Source organism: Cryptomeria japonica, chromosome 1 (genome assembly GCF_030272615.1).
Source record: "Cryptomeria japonica chromosome 1, Sugi_1.0, whole genome shotgun sequence".
Lineage (NCBI taxonomy): Eukaryota > Viridiplantae > Streptophyta > Pinopsida > Cupressales > Cupressaceae > Cryptomeria > Cryptomeria japonica.
The window spans coordinates 125,096,614-125,120,498 of NC_081405.1; the positions used below are offsets into that span (position 1 = coordinate 125,096,614).

At 32.9% G+C, this 23,885-nt stretch overlaps 1 protein-coding gene across 1 annotated transcript; it reads left to right on the top strand.

Annotated features, from left to right (window-relative positions):
- The first annotated feature begins 7,277 nt into the window (after nt 1–7,277).
- LOC131026710 (polygalacturonase At1g48100) lies at nt 7,278–10,456 on the top strand. The gene is made up of 8 exons (XM_057956643.2): nt 7,278–7,757; nt 8,195–8,323; nt 8,405–8,566; nt 8,683–8,730; nt 8,851–9,058; nt 9,143–9,224; nt 9,732–9,840; nt 9,949–10,456. Exons 1-8 carry the CDS (start codon nt 7,557–7,559, stop codon nt 10,327–10,329), a joined length of 1,320 nt encoding a protein of 439 aa, XP_057812626.2. The 5' UTR covers nt 7,278–7,556; the 3' UTR covers nt 10,330–10,456.
- Nucleotides 10,457–23,885: the final 13,429 nt, after the last annotated feature.

Here is a 23,885-nt window from a genome sequence, read left to right on the forward strand (position 1 = left end):
ACAAAACTCTAACAACCTATCTTTTCCTTTGGAGATAAATTTCTTTCTAAGGATGTGATTACCATGTGCTTATTATGATTTTTATAGAGAGGAGTGGGTCCACCATATTTTGACATAAAACTAGTAACCATTCATAGAACATAAATGAGTTGTTAGAGCTTGACAACCCCATTGTGATGCATGAGCCAATAATGCAATTCTAAATTTGAATGTTGAAGAGAATGAAAACAAGGTGGCATCATTGAAAAAAATCCAATTGAATCCAATAGTGCATTTGGAAGAAATAACCATCAATTCAAATATTTTGGAGATTTGTAGGATGACTATATAGGAGCTAGAGGGAACATGAACTCACCAAGAAAGAAAATAAGAGAAGATACCCATATAAAATGACATAGATACTTAAAAACCAATGGTGAAGCCTAGATGATATAAAAACACTAACACTTGGGGTTGTATGTGTTGGGATGTGAAGTCTGACTCTTCATTTCATCTTCCCCATCTTTGTCCCTTCGTATTTTGTTGAAGATTATTGTATATAAATGAGGGCAAAGCCCTATGTATGTAAGTTGCAATAATAATAAAAGGATCTCTTCTTTTCTTTCTAGTGGATGTAGCCAAATTGGTGAACCCCGTTAAATACTGTGTTGTGTATAATTTGTGTGTTCCCAATTTGTCTTTTGTTTTAACAATTGGTATCAAAGCTTAAGGGTCCAAGCAGAGCAAGATAAAGAGAAATGAGGATTAAGGATAACCGCACCCAAGACAAAGAATAAGCTCATTAAAAAGAAGGCTTCAGAGGAAGACAGAATAGTGGGGAAAAGATTCCCACAGCCATGGCAAAGAAGAAGCCCAAGGAGAAGGCCTTGGAAATCAGGGATAATAAGAAGAGTAATTGGGCGAGAAATGGCACAAAATGGAGCATGGTGTGGGTAAATTATAGAGGCAATTTAATTTGCTGGAGGCAATATAGATATGGATAAGTTAATGAATTCAATTATTATTTAGGAAAAAAATTATTATGAAATTATTGGCGATAGGGAAAAAATCCTGCAATATGTTTCTGATTCTTAGTCTACAGGACCATGCATGGTTAATTGGTTGTCTGTATGATAAAATTTGTTTCCAATGAATTCCCTGTACATATTGATTGGAATTTTTATTGGTCAAGAATTTTTTGTGTTGCATCCAAATATTGAGACCCCATTCATACTGGACGAATAGGAGTGAGCGAGCTTTGTACTACACACAGATGTACTGCTTGACAAAATGTTTGTCGGAAGCTTTTTAATCCTTTCTAGAAACGTATTTTTTTGGCTTTCGCCTTTGTTCCCAATTCGTTGTCATAGTTGTGACATTTAGGTATATGTAGCTTCCTTTTTGGGACATAGTGTAGAAAATTATAGTGAATATTTTCTTTTAAAACTCTTTCTCGATGTACTTTTGGCATTGGTGGATTGCTGTTATTCATAGAGACATTAAAAAATCATAATTTTTCTCCTAAGACTTGAAATTAAGTGGGAGTCTCCTAATTATAATTTTATAATTTTTTTGTGTTTCTGGAGTGGAGCAAGAGAAGGGGAGAGAGAAAGATGGCATTGATCTCTTTAAACTCACCCTAGGTGGCATGCAAGTTTTGAGAAGAAAGTGTACATCACAGTGCATATTTACACCTTATTTTCACTGAAAGAACCTTAGAAGTTCATGAATGTTCCCAACATCTCTGGAGTGATTAATGTGATCAAGTGTAGGAAGCGACAGTGACTTCTGTGGCACGGAAAAATAAATTCAGTTGGTCTACACCATTTGTTCTGAGCAATGATGGGTTTAAATTACAATCCAAAGCACTTGCAAAATAAATAAAATTGCTTCACAATTTTCAGAAGATGAATAGATAGGGGAAGTGACAGGGTCTGGGAATAGGTCATAAACTTTAGAACCACATTGGTATTGAGGCTAAGCTACCTAACTCTATTATTCAGAACTATGCAAGAGTTCAACTTATCAAGAATGAAAAGAATACTGCTGCTTCTGTTCTCAATGATGAGTCTTTGATTGAAAAAAATGATAGAGGTGTCGATTGTTGGATGTGGCCTAGATTTTGTAGGGTATGGAGAGAAATTACAAGTGTAAGTTGTAAGTGTAGAGTTTTGGTATCATTTTATAGATTTTTCTTATGAGATCTATGAACCTGACCACTCGTTGTAGATTGGAAAATTGGATCATGGATCTATTGTTTGAGTCTTTAAGTTTATAGATTATCCAAATGGATAATTAGGGTATCTCTGCTGGACTTGTAGCATGCTTAATATGATGCCATGAGTAGTTCGGTGTCATGTACTGCAGTGGGAGTTTTTTATTCTGGTAGTGAGATTTTGTGAAGAGGCGGTGTTATCTTCATGTGATTGGAGATGTTGATTCTTAGATACCATGGTAGGTTCTTGATTCTAGATTAGAGCATTGGCATGATACAGGTTCTCTTGGCAAGTTATGCTTATTGGTGCATGTGGTCTTCATTTGTGAAGATGTAAGATCAAGTTGTCATGTTGTGTTCCCAGGTAATGCAGATGTGTAGTGGGAGTTTTGACATTGGTCTTGTTAGTGCTCTTAGTATCAAGTACATTGGCTGATTGACCATGGAGGTGCTTTTGAAAACTAAGAGGCTTGGGTGAGGCTGGAGTTCTCTTGGGATTAGAGAACATTTGTTGAGGCGGTATCTCTTTAGAGGTTTCAGCAAGAAGACCGAGGAGCCTACACCTAGTGATGGACGTGAGTTCATTCTAGACCTAGAGGAGATTGTTCTTGGAGAGAGTCATTATGACTTGGTGTATCCTAGAGGAGCATTCTCAGTCCCCACTCTTAGTCTACTTAGGAGATTTATCTCCTTGTGCATTTGAGTTTAGGAGAAGTTTGAGATGGTTCCTAGTGTTGGAATGATATTGAGTTTGATCTTCCTTGATTATAGGAGCTTACATCCATGTTGGTTGGGTGTTGTTAATGCTTTCATTTGGGGAGGTAAAGGAGATCATACTTGGCACAACTGAGCACTTGGTGGTGTTGGTAGAAGGATGAGATATGGTTTGCATGGATGTTTCTTCTTAAAGTTTTTTGAAGTCATCTATTGTTGTTGTACTTTATTGTTTTTTAACAACAATATATGGTCTTTTCATGACGATTTGAAGGATGTCATGTGAGATTTTTTGCAGGTTGCAGGCCGTTGTGATTTGATTATTGCCACACCTTTTTATGTTAGTGCTGATTGGTAGAATTGAGTTGTTTTGGTCAGCATTGCTTAAGCAACATGCGGATTGATATATAAGTGTCTTCTAGTTTTTTGCACATCAATGGGTTTTGGTGTGTTTTGTTGGAAGATGGGATTACACAGAATTGTTGTATGGGCCGAATATGTTGGCATAATTTGATTGATGTTGTATGGCTAGTTGGATGTGATTAGCAATTAGTTGTGCTTGCTATTCCAGCTATGATGATTGATTCTCAACCTGTTTATTACCATGGGATTTGGTGATTGTGTTTAGATATTGGTTGAGAATGGAAAGAAGGGGATCTACATCAAGTGGGAGGTTGTTCAGATGTGAAGTCAATGCATTAGTTGAACTTCAAGTGGGAGATTGATGTGAAGTCCGACTCTTCATTTCATCTTCCCCATCTTTGTCCCTTCATCTTTTGTTGAAGATTATTGTATATATATGAGGGCAAAGCCCTATGTATGTAAGTTGCAATAATAATAAAAGGATCTCTGCTCTGCTTTTTGGTGGATGTAGCCAAGTTGGTGAACCGCGTTAAATATTGCGTTGTGTATAATTTGTGTGTTCCCAATTTGTCTTTTGTTTTAACAGTATGTGCCATCTAAGCTAAGATAGATCTAATAGATATATATTTTACACAAGGACATTCAACATATAAGAGAAAAAAAAAATCATGACTAAATGAGCTCCCCCATGTCTACCAAGCACATCATGAAAACTTCAAATTATTATCGAATACATATGAAATCATTTGCATCAAATCTCAACATGTGAAACCAAAGATCATCAATGAGTCACTTATTCTAAGCTTGATAATATCTTGAGATCATACATGAGTCACCGTGACTATACAACATGAGATCATGATAGAGACAAATAATTTGTAGTTCCTCAAATTTCTTTTGCGTGGATCACCGGATAATTTCTACACAAATCAAAACATACAATACCTATATTTATTAACTTTATAGAATCTACACATTGAGCAAAACAAGAAATTCGTTATAGTCTCACGCAAGGACCTGTTATGCCTTGAATTTCAAACAAACATAATAAAAAGTGAAGGATTTTAAAATTATGCCTTGAATTTCAAACAAACATAATAAAAAGTTAAGGATCTTCAAATTCTAACGTGGCGGAAAACTCTGTGTTGCGTGTGCTTCGCTTGTCATTCCAACGACTGAATCAAAACCCTACACACGAGATTACTCTCTATTCACACAACAATGACAACAATTGCATTTTATTTATTTTACGTCCACATATTGTTGGCTCGTATTTAGGATAAGTCATTTAGATTCGGAGAATTTTGCACTTTGGAAGGAAAATCTAGCCCCACTTTGATTTGGAACATAAAACAGGATTGACCTTACAAAGTCATTTGGATGAACAAAGAGGCTTAACCACAAAGAGAGAAGCTGAGTTTAACTATCGTCTAGGTTGGTTGCAATTGAATGGTTGCAATATATTATATTATTCTATTTTGGATATCTTCTATAATTGAAATTAAGCCAAATGTGATTGATGATTCATTCACTTAATACTAATGAGACATTTATATATATCTTTCAAATTTCATAGGGGTAAGGTATGTATGTCTTGTTTGTAGTATAGTTAGATGCTTTTTGTAAGTAGTATGGGGCAGTCCTGTATTGCTATAAGCCATTTGTAGACCCATATACAGACTGCCTAATATCATGGACTCTAAAAGAATCCTTTTTTAATATACAGACCGCCTAATATCTTGGACTCTAAAAGAATATTTCTTTTATTCTTTTTTTTTTTTTTTTCAATCCCTAACATTGAGCTCAAGGAGATTGATGATTTGTGCCCCTGATTTTAATGGGATACTTTTTTAAATACCCCTTAATCATTGACACTAAACCAAAAGAGGTGGATGATTTGTGCACCTAATGGTGAAGATGTACTATTTTGAGTACCCTTTAGCCCTTGATATTAAGTTGAAGGAATTGCAATTGATGTAGTTGGATAGCTTTTTGATACAATTTAATCGTTGACAGTAAGTTAAGTGAGGTTAACGATTTGTAACCCTAATGTAAACATGAAACCTCTTTTGACACCCTTTACTCTTTAGCAATAAGCTAATGGATGTCAATGATTCTTGCATCCAATGTTAATGAGATTTTTTTTGGACACCCCTCAATCCTAAGTACTAAATCAAAGGAGGTTGGTTATTCTTGCATTCAGTGCCCAACATGATGTTTTTCAAACATCTTTTAATTCCCAGCACTAAGTTAGAGGAGCTTGATGATTTGTGTACTTTTTTAGATACCCCTTAATCCTTGACAATAAGCCAAAAGAATTTGATGACTTATATACTAGATGGTGATGGGGTAAATGCTTTATATCCTTTAATCCTTGACATAATATTGAATGGAATACATCCAATATTAATAAAATACTTTTATAAATGTACCCTTTAATCCTTAACATTGAAACAATTAAATCGATTTATTGAGATCACTCTTAAGGTTGGAGAGTTGCAATGGAGATAGATCCTGGATTATGAAGGGATCCTGTTTAGGTGTAGATGTTATTTTGTTACGAGGCACTTAGCCTCTTCTTGTCCGTATGACTCTCAACTTCACTCCTCTCCTACCTAGTGGAAAGATGCTAAATAATTCCATCTTACGATCTTCTTGGTGGAATCAAACTCTACTTCGGACTCCCCTAGGAACTCGACACCCCCTTCTCCGATAACAGTTCTTGCTCTGATGGCTTGTGTCAACTTGGCTCCAGTGGCCCCTGCCTAGGTTTCCTTTGTCTTGTCGGTTGATGTTGTCCCTATTTCGGTGGCCCTTGCTCTTGGCTCTTTGTCATATCATGCTGCAAATATTCCTCTAGCCCCTTCGGGCACTCTTTCGAGTTTTGACCTTATTCCTTCCACGGTAGATTTGATTCCCTCTCTCCAAATTGCTAGGTCCCTCTTTTGGGTTCAGTGGTTCGCCTTTCCGATTTGTCTACTGCCTCTATGAGATTTGCAAGCACATCTCCCCTTGCTTCTTTGGAGAAGGACTTTTCATCTTGGATAGTTGTACGACGAAAGAAAAAGGGTCATTCCCTTCCAACCCATAATTCTTAGATTGTTCCGTCAAATCCACTCTTGGTCTTAAATTTGGTTTTCATTAGTTTTCATTTTAGTCTTTGTGATGTTGTACTTGAGTTACCTAGATGTTGCTCTACTGTTTGATCTCACAACAATTTATTGTTTCAATTTTTTGATCTAATTTGTAAAGGGTTGGGATCTTTTCCCATTTAAATTAATAAAAAATAGTTAAATTAATTTATATATACGATACCAAAAAAAATTGAAAAAAATGAATTAAAATATTATGTAAGACTTAAACATCCCCTATAGCAATCCTTACATGAAAATAACTAAACTGATTTTATATGTGCAATACATAGAGGTTGAAAAGAATAAATCAAAATGCCATGTAAGGCTTAAATTTGAGCATCCCCTATAGCTTTCAAGTTTTATATCAGTTCTTTATCATTCCCTTAACATACACGGTATTTTGTTGTAAAACCACTGGTAGACAATCAACATTCTTGCTTATACCCATGCTATGTACAAACCAAATCATTGTTCAGTATTAATTTGTACGGTCAAATTTAACTGATGTGTAAACTATCATCAATTTTCAACCATGAAAAGTGACGGTTTCTTCTGTTCGCAGACTCATTTATAAAAACATTTCGTCAAAATCTGTATGTCGATGACTGTGGCGTGATGTGCCCACAAATTAGCTTTCATTCAAACTCTGGATACATCATTATCCACATGGGCCTCGCTTAAATTACACCCAATTGTACAGTTTCCTTTGTTGACGATCCGATAAAGAAAGTATATTTTTTATCTCCTTTCTCAAAGTTTTCCTCCCGGATGAAACATGTTCAATGTACGGTGTTAAGAATTGAGCACGGTCACAGGTATAAAAAATTCCGTCGGATATGAACAATAAAAAGAGATTAAGAAATGAACGAAACCAATCCGTGAGTAGTGCATGGGGTCAGCGAATTTAGCGAGATCTTGAAAAACCGAAAAAAAAAATGCAATTGGCATCACATGGTTACTGAAAGAGTTGTGAGTCTTGCATTTGTCTGGTGGAGAGTGGCTTATAAATCGTTAAAGTCTTCGGCTGTCCAATCCTGCCCGCTCACTGTTCACTCGTGAGTATCGTCTCTCTCAAGTTTCTACAAAGCAAGCTTTCCCAACACTTTGTTCTATCATCGTCCATAGCGTGGAGCTTCACATCCCAAAGTACAATGTCTCTTACCAGAAAAGCTTATGTTAGTCTTTTTCTTGTATTAGCTGTGCTTGGCATGAAAGATAATTGCTCAGGGGCAAGGGTTTTCAGAAGATCAATGATTGAATCAAACACTGCCAATTTGTTTGGTGGGCATTCGAACGTGGTGGATGTAACTAAATTGGGTGCAAAGGGCGATGGAGTCACTGATGAAACCAAGGTCATCTTTCTATCTGTTCATTTACTGAGTTCACCTGTTTAAATGCTGTGTATTGAATCAAAAGATTGTTCCTGAAATCAATTGTGCATATTCAGACATTTTTTTAATAGACGTTTTGGTTAGTTTTATTTGATAGATCATTAAGCATGATCCGAAATGCTGTGTATTGATTGAAAGGTTTGTTTCTAAAATCAATTGTGCATATTCAAACATGTTTTGAATTGATGATTTAGTTTGTTTTATTTGGTAGATTAATTTTGTTTCTGAAATCAATTGTGTATATTCAGACAGATCTCTGAATTGATATTTTTGATTGTTTTATTTGATAGATTAAATATGATTCGAAATATTGATTTTAGAAACAATCCTTTGAATACTACATGAACTATAGAAAACTTTTGTGGATTGAATTTTGTTATGGAATGTGGATTGAACAGGCATTTCAGAGGGCATGGCAAGTAGTTTGTGGCAAGGATTCTGGTACACTACACATTCCTGCTGGCCACCGATTTCTAGTTGGGCCTCTGACCTTCTCTGGACCCTGCAAACAGAACATCCACTTTCAGGTATGATATTTCTGTGATGACCATCTGATAGAATTCAAGAACAGATGCCAAAATTTATCTTTGTAGTATTAATTTGAGCAGGTTGATGGAAGTGTGATCGCATCGGTGAATCCAGAGGCCTGGGCATCTAAACCGTTGCAATGGATAAGTTTTTCAGAACTAGATGGTATTATTGTAGCCGGCAAAGGCCTTTTTGACGGACAAGGGGCATCCTGGTGGAAACTTTCAGACTTAGACGTTGAGGTAGATCTTAATTTAGAACTTAGAAGTTGAGGTAGATCTTAATTTAGAACTATAACACAATATATTACATCTATTTACTCTGCCCATTCAAATAACATTGGAATTTTCTGTGTCAGGTTAGCAGCCAAAGAGGTGGAAGCAAATTACCAACCATCAGGCCCACGGTGAGTCAATGTATGGTGTAGATTCATGCCAGAGAGTTTGAAGGACATGTAACAATTTAAAGCAGTTAGTTTAACCTATTCAGGAATTTCGTGTTTTTCCTAATTACTGAACCTGGGCAGGCATTGCGGTTCTATGGAAGCTATGGCGTGAGCGTCCAGGGGATCACAATACAAAACAGTCCACAATCTCACCTCAAGATCGACAGTTGCACTTCTGTTACAGTAGCTAATGTCACAATCTCCTCTCCTGCAAACATCCCAAATACAGATGGAATTTATCTCGAGAATTCTGACGAGGTTGAAATACACCATTCTTCTATGGCATGCGGTAGGTCTACTCACTGGGATTTCTTATGATCTTTTCCTTTTAATCATTTCCCACCTTAGAGATTTTTACTATAATCGTGTACAGGAGACGACTGTGTGTCCATTCAAACAGGCTGCACAGGCATCCGTGTGCACAATATTAACTGCGGCCCTGGTCATGGTGTCAGGTACTCTTATTACTTGTGGGCATGAAGTTTTTCACAATCTATGAAGAATTATATGATTGTATAGTTTTGATTGTGTATTAGTCAATATTTTGGAAAATATTCAATAATCTATTATTATATTATCGAATTAGATTATCGAATGTAATCTGAAATATAGAATGAAAAATATAAACGAGTGATTAGAAATTTGATTGTGTATATATATCTATCCATGTTTCAGAGCATATTCAATGATCTATCATTAGATTATGAAATATTTTTGGACATATAGAATGAAAAATATGAACAATTAATTATTTTTGATTGTGTCTATTGATCAGTTCCACGTCTCAAAACATATTGGATGATCCATAATCACATTATCAAATATAATCTGAATAAAAAATAAAAAATATAAACAATTTGAAAAAAAAACAATGATGAATTCTTATTACTTTCATAGTTACTCCATTTTTGCCTAATTGGTGTTAGATAATATTAACAGTTATTGTGTGTAATTGAGATCAGTATTGGAGGACTTGGTAAAGACGGAGCGAAGGCCTGTGTTTCCAATGTGAGTGTGTATGACAGCAACATCCATGATGCTTCCAATGGCGTTCGGATCAAAACATGGCAGGTATATTATCAACTCATCTTTCCTTCCATACAAGTCATGTCGAAAGTTTAAGTAAAAGTTAGAATTTGAACATGACGTGACTCCTCTTGTTCTTCTTCGTTTCTGTAGGGGGGAATAGGAGAGGTGAAAATGGTGTCCTTTTCCAACATACAGGTTTCCAACGTAAGAGTGCCCATTGGTATTGATCAATTTTACTGTGAGGAAAAGGCCTGCAGAAATCTAACATCTGGGGTATTCATATCGGACATCACTTATGAAAAAATCACAGGCACTTATGTGGAAACACCAGTTTATATGGCTTGCAGCGACAGTGTGCCATGCACCAATCTAAAGCTCATCAACATTCAACTTCAGCCTGCGGCTGCAAATAGAAAGAATCCCTTCTGCTTGAATAGCTATGGAGAACAATTATCAAGCATGAAGTGCCTATGGCCTGGAAGACCTCGCAATGATCCTTCCCACACTTTATCACCCGAAGATGAATGCTAATACTACATAAATTCTTGAACATTCGCTTGTATATTATGTAATCTACTACTTGTAAATCAAAAGTATCAGTCTTAATATTATACAACATGATTTGATTGAATTGAAAGAATTGTCCTCTCTATGTCAAGAACTTACTCGATTGGTATTGTTAATAAACTGTGAAATTGCTTTAATATGTCATTATCTCAATAAATCTTTCATTATAAAATGTGTACTACATAACAAAACCACGACTGTGTTAAGCTTCACATGCATTCATTGCTTTACTGCGCTTCAACCCATGAATTTGCTTTTCCTTAATCTAACTATGACAGTGATATAAACAGGTGGCACATCCTTTCCATGGATAATTTTACTGACCCAACTGTGCATGAGCGTTCAAATTTGAAACTTTTTGGGTCAAGTTTTTTTCAACTATTGTCATTGTCAGAACATGTCATGACGACTGGTTGAGATTTATCCTGAGCGTAACAACAAGAGTTATGGTCCCGTGCACTTTCCACTTGTATTCTCCAATTGTTTGCTTTTCATCCACGTTCATCCCCTCTTGCCCACAGATTTTCTTTACCCTTTGAATGTTAAACCTCAATGCCAGCTACTCGGTGGAAAAAGTGGTGGTGGATGGAGCACATTGACCCACCATGAATGGGTCACCCACACTGTTTTGAGGTCCCCTACAACCATAGCATATATGAGATCTCACATGTTTGTCTTCTCTTCACACCACATTTTAGCAGTTCTGGTTTTGTGTTAAAAAATGATTCAAATAAATAAAAAATCTTTTTTATTGTATAGATTAATATACCATGAATTCTTTATGGCTAAGCATATTTTTAAATTTCATTAGCTTTAATAGTTAACTTAATTTTTAGTCAATAAAAATGAAATAATAACTAGGTCTTTTAAGTAGCATCAAAAGTTTTATGTGTAAATGTACAAAAAATCATATATATATATTTTTTAATATTCACTATCGTGGAATCTGGAGGTGTCCTCGCTGAAGTGAGACTAATCCCCCAGTGTGTACGACTCGCTCACAAGGTAGCAACACACACAAAGTTAACATAGCCGGGGACTCGAACTCAAGACCATGGCGAGCATACCCACGCCTTAAGTTGCGATCCACGACCGGGCGAGTTAGGGCCGAAGCCCAAAAATCATATATTTAATAATAAATATCATTAATAAATATAATAATATTATTAAAAAAAATTATAAATGTTTCAAATATATTTATTTAAAAAAATACAATTCTAATTATTTTATTTATTTATTTATTTGGTAAGCCTCTACCATAAAGGGTAGATCCCTTTTTCATTAATTTGAAAACAAAGAGATTTTTTTTTTTTAAAACTAAATAATTGTTACCTATTGACAACATAAGAGGTGGACAAGTTATAAATATTTTAAAGTAAAATAAAATAATTTTTAAGAAAATAAAATAAACATAGATTATTATAATACCTCACATTATATATTTAAAATAAATTTATATTATTATAATATTTAAAATATTTTTTTCTTACATTATGTATAGTCTAAATGAATTCATATTATTATATAATATTGTACTATAGTATATTATATTATCTTTATCATTTAATAACATAAGAAATGGATGTGATTAACGGTTCTACAATATGAAAAGGGTGGATGAGATTAAGGAATGTTTCTGCAATAGAAGAGAATATAGAAATGTACTTCAAATTTATATGATACAAAGCTAAATGTTAAAGATTGATTTACAATAGATATGTATTTAGTTCTATTTTTTAATATTTTATTTTTTACTATTTTTTTTTACGTTATTGCTTATATTGTAAGTGGTGGTCCCACTGATATGAGTAGGTGCAATGTTTATTTATAGATGTAAGGACCACCATTTATGGAAGGGTGGCTTACTAAAGTCTTAATAATCCTATAATTAAGATATAAAATTGTGTGAGAAGATTGGAGGGATTGTTTTTAACTTGGATATCTTGAATGTTACTTAGATTATGGTTATTCTAGCTATCTCAAGTAGAAGGAAACTAGAGGAGGATACATCCTTAAATAGTCATTATTCTTGCATATTTAATGCTAAATTTGATAACCTTTTGTAGGATCCCTTATAGTTTATGCCAAAATGGGAGTTTTAGAAAGGTATGGGAATCCATTACAACATGAGAAAGGGTATGGGTGTCCCATAAAAAAATATAAGATTTGAATTTTATAGGGTATACATATATAAAGATTAAATTTTTAAAATCCACAATTGATATCATCTAATCAACCTAAATTAAAATATTCATATAAATTGCTCAAATTCAAAATAATCAATTGATTATTTTGACAATAAAATACAAAAAATAATATAAAAAATCCAACACATATACTAGATTTGCATATGTGATATTGGGTGGAATCAAATTTGTTTAATTCAAAAATTTCATTCAAATAGGTTTCTTCAATAAATATTTACAGATATTTTCCTTTATAATATTTACAAATTTATTTAAAAAATTCTTAGAATATTAAAATTCCCAAAACACTAAAATCTCTAAACTCAAAGTAGAAATGCAACCTTCCCATGAAGCTACTCTCAATAATCCAAAGGGGTTTCATCCTCTAAATTATAAGAAACAAATATGGTTGTGCATTGAATTTAAAAACATAAGGGTTTCCATACTCAAATCTGATAAATGAAGATACTTGTTTAAGCTAAGGCTATGGTTTTATGAAAATTGTCAAAAGATGTAAACTAATGAAGTTTCCCATGTTATATAGAGGTTGAAGCCCTAACATGGGACCAAATATGCTAAGAGCTGTTTGAAATTTTCTCACTTTTATTATATTCAAATTTGATTCCTAGTTAGAAATAATGATAGATGAAATCCTTCATTTGGTTAGTTGGATTCTAATAAAATGAATTTTTAAAGGTAAGGTGTCAGGGGAATACATATAAAAAAGGTGCAAAAAAATAGGGATTAGGTAATCAAGAGTGAATATGTTATACAAAGTTATTCTCATTTGGTATGCTTACATAATGTTATTCAAAGGTTGAGTGTTAGGCGTTGGGAGAATGAGTTACAAAGATGCTAGGATTCGAGGGGATGAAAATATCCAAGGAATCATGACATATCAAGATTAAAGAATAATTGATATATTTTTTCAAGGATTAGGGATATAAAATGCTTTAGATGGAGTGCAAGGAGGGACAAAAAAATTATAAAATTCTATAGGACAGAAGGAAGTATGAATTGTGGGTTTAACAAATTAAGGAAAGTGTATTTGAAAAAGAGATGTTAGTAAAGGAAATCCTAAGCTTTAAAAATGCAAGGGAAATGGAAAAATAAGGATGATGGAGATGACCTACCAAGAATAGGAAGGATTAGAGCGACAAAATATAAGAGAAACTAGGGAAACATGGAATTTTGGGAAATGAAGGAAAAAGGGATGTTGACATGGGAAAGGCCATAATTATGATGGGTATTTGAAATTTATATAAGTAAAGGGATTGGAAATTAGGGTAGAGAGATTGAAATAAAGGTGTGATAACATGAGAAAACCCAAAATATCACCTAAGGTAGAAAACTAAGTCAAACACTCTCTAAATTAAGTAAATTGAAAATATGAAATTACAATACCTCCTTCCCAATATTTTTGGTCCTTAAGTATAAAAAATATATATGCTCCAAGATTTTTTGTTCTTCCTAAGTGGTAATATTTATAAGTAGTTACTTCTAATAAAATCATATACATTGTGATGACTCAATTTCCTAACTTCTTCACCCTTGTGAAATTTATAGAAAGTAGTACCTATATGAATGACACTCTATTATTTGTGAACTCTAAAGTAATAAAATTTAATACGTCACACACATACAATTCTACAAATGGAGACATATCATTGAGAATATTATTGGTGACATTGTAATATTCATCTCAAAGGTATAAAATTTGATCTATGCTAATTTTTATCTTTTGACTTATATATTTTAACATTTCCTTCCTTTTAGATAATCATAGTCTTAGGCTATCCACTTGTTTGTGTGTGGTTGATAGTAATAAAAGTGATTCTTATACTAGTCAAGTAAAATAACATATAAATAAGAGTTGAGTGGTTTTCTATCCCTATTAATAACAAGTTTTTTTGGAGTATAATGTGATATTTCCTTCCTTCAAAATTAAAAGTTCACCTTAATAAGATCTATGATAATTTTTATGGAAGTAATTTTGAATCTTGATCATTAAAAAGAAAGGGAGGTAGTGAAAATAGAGGAGAAACATATTCTAGTTCCTTCTCTTGGTAGATAGTTTGCTCCCTCATCTCTTTGAGATTGTCCTCCTTTAAAAACCCTTCAATGAGAGTCTCTCCCTTATTAACCTACAAATATTGTAGGTTATAGACTAATCCACCACACCTATATCATGTTAAATTTTGAAAAATTTATTTCATTTGACTTAATTATTGAAAATATTTCATTCTTAAGTAAGATGAGACCATCTACTATGTCATACTTGTTGACCTTCATATTTCAATATAATATTTTAATAAGTAAGACTAGTTCTTCCATGATAGAAACCATCCCATCAAAATAAATAGGAGGAATTAAGTAGAGATTAAAAATTCCAAAAAGAGAATTAATAACTACTTATTTAAAATCACAAACTTGAAGCTTACTCACATGTTATTATTTATCATACTAATAATGATTTCTAAAAGATAAATTTAAATTATTATAACTTTTCTCAATCAAAATGGTGTCTTTTTCTAGTAAAGTGTTAAGTTTGTGTCAGGATTGGCAGGAAAAAGGTTCCCCCATGTAGTTGGCCATTTATTTGTTCCTTTATTGGGTGGTTGTTCTTGTTTTTGTGGGTTCTGGTCTCTTTATGTTTTTGTTATTTTTGTAGTTTTGTTGTTGACTTTCTGGTTGCCCTACTGGGTGTTTGTAGTGTTCCAGTGGGGGCTATTTTCTTTCTATTACACATCCCTCATGCGCTTTATGTGTCACCTTGCAGATATATAATAGTACAGACCTATCTTGCTTTTATTAATTAACACTTTTCTCAATCACAAACTAAATGTTGTATATATTTTTCTAAAATATGAATGATTACAAAAATGTCCTTGTCATAAGTAGAGATTCTTTTAAAATATTTCAATTTTACATAATCCATTTCTATGAGGTGATATTTTTGTATTATAAAAATCCAATTACATCCCTCCAAAAATCATATTCTACAAAAAGGATTTTGTGAGAAATTTGGAATAATAGAAATTAAAAGGAACATTTTTTTTACCTCCATAATCTTATCATCAACTTCTTGCATTGTATTTATTCATACAAAATATAGTTTATTCATTTTGTTAGTTAAGGGTGATACTAACTATGAAAATACCTTAACAAACCTTGTATAGTGTATAGGTAAAAAACTCTTCTCAATTATCTTAGTGATGTAAGGTTGGGAAATTTAGAGAGGATTGTGTCATTCATTTATCTTTCTAATTTATTATAAACTTGTAAGTGGCTGGTGTATTAATAAAGCCAAATGGTATGACCAATAAGTAAATTTTATCCTAGTGACATTTAGATTGTATCTCGTGCACTTCCTAATATAAGTAGTAAATTAGCCTTGTGATTTTGAAATGATCTCATTAATCCTCAAATGGAGTATATATTAATATTATAGTAAAATATGTTGATCAAGACTTTATCAATTGAAAAAATAACTACACAAAGTAACAAGATCAATCTACCTCTCCTAAAAAGTGGGCGAGTCCTAAAAGAAATCAAACCACTCCAGGGCTTATATTACTAGATCATGAAAAAGTAAAATAACTTAGCGATCTATATATTATGTCATTTTAATTTATACTTTGGTGAGATTTCACTTACAGTACATCACAAAAAAATTTAAATTGCATGGTTATCAATTCAAACATAGATATCTAGTTTTTTTTATAAAAAATGAATTTATTAAAGCATAATCCCATATCCTTGAAAATTCATAGATTTATCAAACATAGAGACCTATTTATTAAAAAATAGATTTATGGAGATGCCTCTATATAAACTTAACATCTTTATAAAATTTTATGCTTGCATTATTTTTAAGAGGTGAAATCATTCTTTCTATATTTTCATTATTTTAATTAAGTTCACTTGCATGTTTTTTCTATTTATTATATATATATATATATATTCCTTTATATTGATAACTGTCTACTTACAAGAAGTGTTTACATGCTATCATCAAGAATATCTATAAATTTTAAGCTGGTATTGCCTTCCAAGACTCTGCCACCACCCTTACAATACTATGAATTATGGACAATAATTCCAAGACTTAGCCATCTCCAAGGTGTATGATACCTAGGAATATTATTCTTATATACTATACAATCATATAAGTGTGTGATTCTCTTTTAGACTATACAATAATATATCTAAATTTGGATTATATTTCTCACAAAAGGTTGACATCCTCTAGAGAAGAGATGAGGAGATAAGTGATGTGATTTTAGAGTTAGAAACAAACTCTATGGGGATTTGTGAAATTCTTCTTGAAGAATTTTATTATTCTTTCAACATAGATAAGGTGTGTCTCATAAGCCTTAGATGGTTTTAATGCCTTAAATTATAAAGAACTATTTTCCCTTGATCTATTTATAAAGATCTAAGTTTGGTCATTGATACAAAAACATTCTATTTTGTCATGCAAAAGAACCGAGAAATATGTATATTGATTTCAACTAAGGGGATAACACATTTCAAGCCTCACAACTATTGTTGAATTTTGATAAACCATGGAATCTGGAGAAATGGGCTATGTAATTATTTATTTTCAACTCATAGTATTTGATATGCTTTGAGTACTATAACTATAGTAATTATTTGTTAAATCATATTTTTTCAAGGATACTTTTTTATATGTAGCCTTCCTCATGCATTAGGAAATAATAAAAATAACCTACTTGTTGGGGTGAATAATTAAATGACCTATGAAAATTTTAGCCCAAATATAATGTTTCTAGGAGGAAGCATGCATTCAATTAGTGTTACCCATTTGGACCAAATAATATCACAAAATAGATTGTAGAAAGCCTCAAAAGGAAGCTAATAAGATGAAAGATACACATTCTTATTAATTAATATCTCAATAACTTGAAAAATGCTAATCAATAAAAGGAACCTATAAGTTTATCTAATATATTTTTCTTAAACTTTTACAGGAATCTTTTTGATATATATAGAAATAGGGCCTTGATCTCAAAAGGGGTGCCAAAATATTCAAACACTTGAACCATGTACTAGAGATCAACATTTATATATTTATTAGAAATCCACTCAAGGGGAGAGGAGGCTAAAGCAATTAAGTACTAAATATTGTTCATGTAAGATTATAAAAAAAAGACTAAACATGCAAGATGTCCATCATACTAGAGACTTCCCCTAAACATATTAGGATGAAGAGAATACTATCATTGGTAATTTAAAATTTGATCATATCAGAAGCCTCTAGAAAAGAGATTTTATAACAAAGAATATCACCTACAAAAATATCTAGTGATGACTACTCCGAGCCAAGAAATGACGATGAAGAGTTCTGCCTCTCTACATGCAATCTAGGAGGAGATAGAATGAAAAAAGGCAAAGAGAAAAATACATATAGAGTCTCCTTCTATGATGTCAGACCCTCTCATCTCTACTATCAAGGTTACTCCAGATTATGTAGAACTGACCTCTAGGAAAGATTCTAACAAAAAACTATCTTTTTTTGAGAAAGTTAAAGTTTTATGCCATGAATGGCAAGATGATAATGCCCACACCCTTGGTAGTTGTTCTTAAGAAGTTATGTAAAAGATTCAAGCCTATCCTTCTTTAATTAATTAAAACATATCTATAGGAAAGGTGCTAAAGGACATCATTATCTAAATAGGGTGAGAGGTAGATCCACTAGAAACTAGAAAAGTGTTAAAATAAAAATTGGATACTTTATCTCCATATATGAAGTAAGTGTAGTTTAGATTGGATCCCCTTCATATTTTCTAAACTCCATGTGCTAAAATATTATTTTTAGTGAAAGAAATGACTTGTAGTAGGGATATAAAACTAGTATAGATGTACCTTTGACAAGATAGCCTTACATAGGTCTCTTAGTTATATGCTTATCCTAATCAGCTTTATTGCCATAATCCCTTATAAAAATATTACATTTGGTGAGAAACTAATCCCACCATTCAATCCAACCAACTATGATAGGCTTGGTTTTATAATAACAAATATAAATTAAGTAATATATAAATGAAAGGTCATGATGATTGGAGTTGTTGATAATTTTAAAGGGAGATTAGAATGATGAGAGATGGAACCAATCAACTATATGGACGTGCACATTAGGAGATGATCTAGGAGGGTAGTTGTTTGGAAATAAACAGGTTCAATACCAAAGATTGTGAAGATCAATCTATATCCAATAAATTAATAAAGGATGAGATTCAAGGGTTGAATAGCAACAATATGAAAATCCAAAATTTAAGTTGCCTTAATTATGGGAAACCCATGATTAGATCCTTCTTCTTTATGATGCCAAAAATTAGTTGTTTTTGATTAGGGAAAAAATGGGTTTTACAGGGAACCAAAACCATAGAGATACAATCTAAAATAAATAAACAATCAAAGTTCACCATAATGAAAAAGATGTCAAATAGAAAAAAGGACAACAAACCAAACAAAAAGACAACAAAAACTAAAACTAGATAAAGCCAAAAATTAGTTGTTAACCATGCTTAATAAACCTACCTTATGTGAACTTATAATAGCAATAAATAATGATTAACATCAACATAAGATGACAATAATAAGGTATGAAGTCAAATGAAGAGGATGTGTAAGAGGATTCTAAGTCCTTCAATGATTCTGAATCAAATTGGTCCTCTACAACTTCTGAGGAGGTTTCCCCCTTTCCCCTTGGTCATGAGATTCCTGACACCAAGATTGGCCCTTTTAACTTGGAATAAAAGGTTTTGAAACTAGAGGAAAATGTTGAGAGGTAGGACCTAGTGATTAAATGGCTTTTAACACAATTCAATGTGGTGATCAAGGATATTAACAAATTGGATGTTGTGATTGAGGCCGATGCTAGGATGGACAAATGGGTTATGAAGGAGAAGGATGAATAGGTTTGGGAAGCTTTGAGCAATATTGTTGGGAAATTAGAGAATTTGGATAGAGTTGAAGGAATGCATATTGACTTTAGGGAAAAAGAATGAAGCTGTATTATGCTTGGGGCTAACTGGGGGTAGTCCGATCGAACTTAGTCCGATCGGACTACCACCCAGTCATGCGGTGCCCTGTGTCGCTGGCGTGGCATCTAAATGGTGCCAAGAGTTCGACCAAACTTAGTTTGACCAGACTATTGACTACATTATCCCAATTTGTGAGTGCTTGAGCTTAGAATTTTTCAAAAATATTCAAAATAGTTCGGTCGAACTTAGTCTGGCCGGACTGAGTTCAGCCAGACTCACCTATGTGGTAGGTGATGTGGCAGCCAAATCACCTATTTTGTCTGTATTTCTAAAACTTTTCATTTCTGCTCAATTTCTCTTTAGGTAGAATATTTTTTTACAAAAATAAAAAAATACCCTTTTGTAGAGCTTGAAGTCATGAATCTAGACATATAATATATTTTAGTATTTTGATTAATTTTAATATTTTTTATTTATTAAACATTGTGAATAGGTTTTTTAAGTTAAAAAAGAAACTGATTAGAAAATAAAAAAATGAAATGATATTAAAAATATATTTTTCACTAGATGAGAGAATCTTCTCCAAAAGGGTATAATGTTTTTTTTGATAATCATAAATTTAGTAGACAAAAGGTGACGCCGAATGAAAACTACCAAATTTAGCTATGTTGGACTTGAAAATATTATTACGAGAAAAGTATACATCAATTTTTTTTTTAATGTTGCATATATATGTCTTGTATTTGGAAAATTAAAATCAGAAAAAAATAAGTTCACTTTGATTTTGTTTGGTGACACCAACTAGAACCCCTGATTTTTCTGCATTTTTCAGCAACAAAAAATCTGTCTTTGAATATATAAAACAAATGTCAATTTTTTTTTGAAAAAAATTTAAAAAATAATAGACATAAATTTCATTAATATTTCTATATTTGGTCAGTTTACATCATTTTGAAATTCAATTTAGAAATGTGACTTTTATGTGGTTGAAGTTAATCAATTTTAGTTGTGTTGGCCACTTCCTTTATAAAAGTGTGACACAAAATTGTGCTTTTACCCAGTAGCAAGAAGGTGTCTCAAAGAAATGAGAACAAGGTTGTTATGGAGTTGAAGGAAAGTTAGGGGATTCTTAATATAAAAATTGAGATGTCAAAGAGAAGTCAGAATATGGTCTTGAAGAATCGAGCTTCCCTACAGTCTATTCAGGAGAAAATTGACTACAAGAAAGTCAAGCACAAGAGACATGCTTTGTCCCCTTCTGATTTGGTGGAGCCCCCTATCTATATGGTTAAAGATACTTCAAATTTTGGTGCTCCAAACTCTAGTAAGGACTCTAACAAAAAAATCTCTTTCTTTGATAAAGTTTTAGAACTATGTAAAGATTGGCAAGAGGTTAACACCTCTACCTAGTAGACCATCTTTTAATTTCTTTAGTGGTTGGCTGGTTTTATTATAGTTTTTGTTTGCTGGTTCTATCCCTTGTTTTGGTATATTTCTTGGTGGTTCCTTTCTATTTTTTGGTGTTTTGCCTTTATCTAGGTGTGCATCTCTCATTCATCCTAGGTGACACTTTTTTATAGATATGTAATGGTACGTCCCTAACCCATTTTAATTAATTAGATCAACAATTAGACATAAATCAACAACCTAACATCCACACATAACACATGATTGGCATGGAGAAACCTTTGCAAGAAAAAACTCCACCAAGAAGAGAGGACAAGATTGCATTAACAACAATAAAAGTACATATGAACATATGAACTTTACCTCCATTCACTTCCATTCTCCTCTTTACCTCCACCATAGCAACACCTATGTACATATGAACAACCTCCTTATGCCTCCCATCCATCCTTCATTCTTGTAGAGAAATCTACATTCAACTATTCCACATTTTGTTACACCTAAAATCTACACCAAGAGGTTGAATTTATAGAATGGCAAGAGCTTTAAAACCATGAATCTTCATTACTCATGACCATAACCCTTGGAATGCCTCCATAAAAATTGAAAAGACATTGGTTTAGCTTCCAATACCTTCCCTCCACCATGGACACCTATACATGCAAGATAAACATTGCATTAAATGTAATAAATGACCAGAAATCAAGAGACACATGTTGCCTCTTCCATACTTCTAGTTTGAGAAGCCCATAGGTCACTCTTTTTTCACTTTGTTAAGTCATTAAGTATCTTATTTTGGACATCCATAAGTGGGGAAAGCAATATTAAATATTTGTGTTTACAACCCACTTTTACCGCTGCTAGTGTAACCCATCACCCCTTATGAATGTATTACAAACAATGGTGAGAATTAAATATTACAAATTATTATTTTCTAAATACATCCTAAGTGTCTTAGGACACTTTCCAAGGATGTTGGAATCATGTCATAAGATTTATAAGGTAGATGGAACCTTAATCCTAACTGTAGTAAAGGGATTCAACTAGATGAGGTATAAGTGACAGGTTGACTTGGAGGATGTGAGAGAGGTTTAAGAGGAAGATTCTAGTTGGATCATTATGTAATCTTATTCTACATTTTTACTAAGTGAACTAATGAGGGATTTGGGAGATATAATAACCATGAGTGTGGTTAGACACACCTAATTTTTTTTATGAAAATATAGCCAAGAGATAAATTGTAGTTGAAATAAAGTTTGGTATTGCTATTTAATATTTAGTCAAATAAGTGCTCAACCTTTTGTACATCCCTTGATCACCCACCTAGTTATGAGAAGGTTCACCCATATTAAATCATAGTGAAGAGTGTGTTCACTAGGCTCATTGGAAGCATAAAGTGAACATAACTCCACTAAATGACCTTGGATGATGAGAAGACCCTAGACAAGGTTTTGTGAGGGGACCATACTTAAGGGGACTAAATATCTCAATAGCTAAGGAGAAAGGTCTAAAATAACTCTTGCACTACCATTAGCTCATTTTGAGATGGAGAATTGAACTTCTTCATAGACATGTTGAAGACCTATGTCAAGTCTCAAATCTCAAATATCCATTTCTTGTAAAAGACCAACATATAGATGCCATACCATCACCATGTTTCTTAGTTCTTTCAAGAAAATATGGATATCCCTCTTAAATAAAAAGATATAAGATAATAATTGATTGGGATGTATGGGGAATATAAATATCTTCATCAACTAGAATATCCAAAAAGGGGGAGAGTCAAGTCTTCTCCTATTCACCTTAACTATTGAACTATTTACACAAATCATGCACCAAATGTCATCAAGGATGTCATACCTATGTTAGAGGGTTTAAGAGGGTGATCAACCAAGATTAGAACAAGACTTTTAAGATAAGGCATGAAGAGATTATAGGGAAGGAATGATGAAGTAGTACGTTGAGAAGGGGTGATGGTTTGGAATGGGAAGGAAGATTAGGAGAGGGGTAAGAGATAGTTGGATAAGAGGCAAGAATTGAAGGTTGGATTTTTTTTGAAGGAGAGGCTCACAAGGCTAAATATTTCAAGATGAGAGTTTAATGTTTTCTAATAGGAAAAATCTAAATGAGCTGATCCACTTGATATCAATAGATACAAATATTGAGTATTTTCAAGTAAAAAATTGATTAATCAATTTCAAACCTTACACCAAACAATTTGAAACTTAATAGTAGGGTTGTGTTAAGTCTAACTCTACATAAACTCAAGGTTGAATTAATCTAACCCAACTAAGTAGCTATCTTAAAAAGGTAAGGTCAATACGCAAGGTTTATGTGTGTGAATTTACTCATATTAACTACTTGGATTTGAAATTGTCTTTTAGATGGAAATTGAAATCGTAAGATTGAAAGTATTTAACTTGACAATAGATCACCTAAATTGCATCCTAATGTATAACTTGGGCATACTAGATCAAATTTAACATGCGTTAAAACTAACCGTTTCCTAGGTCATGAAGAATTTTATATTCCATCGATTGCTTTCCCAATTTAGTTTTATGAAGAATGGAAATCTTCCTTTTAAAGAGAAAACAATATATTTCTTCTTTGTACATAAAAAAAAACCATCTGATATATCGTTTGGGAGAAAACATTTGATGAACTTGCCTCTTTGGTAAGCACCTTGATGTGGATGTTGGTTATTGGTATCTTTCCAGTCTATGGTGTGCTCCTTACGGCGAGCCATGTTCCATGTTCTTTTGTCATTCCATCTACAGTTGCAGGAGAACATGGTGGCCAGGCGTGAGAAACATGGAATATCAAATGCAATTATAGGTCTTCACCCTAAAAACTAGAGTTTTGACGTGAGGAAAGCGATGAGGGTGTAGATTCGAAGGAAGCGTAGTGTTATGATTCG

Coding starts and splice junctions, on each gene's coding strand:
- LOC131026710 (XM_057956643.2), top strand. CDS start 7,557: ATGTCTCTTACCAGAAAAGCTTATGTTAGTCTTTTTCTTGTATTAGCT. Junction 8,567..8,682: donor TTTCAGACTTAGACGTTGAG/GTAGATCTTAAT, acceptor TTTCTGTGTCAG/GTTAGCAGCCAAAGAGGTGG. Junction 9,225..9,731: donor GGCCCTGGTCATGGTGTCAG/GTACTCTTATTA, acceptor AATTGAGATCAG/TATTGGAGGACTTGGTAAAG.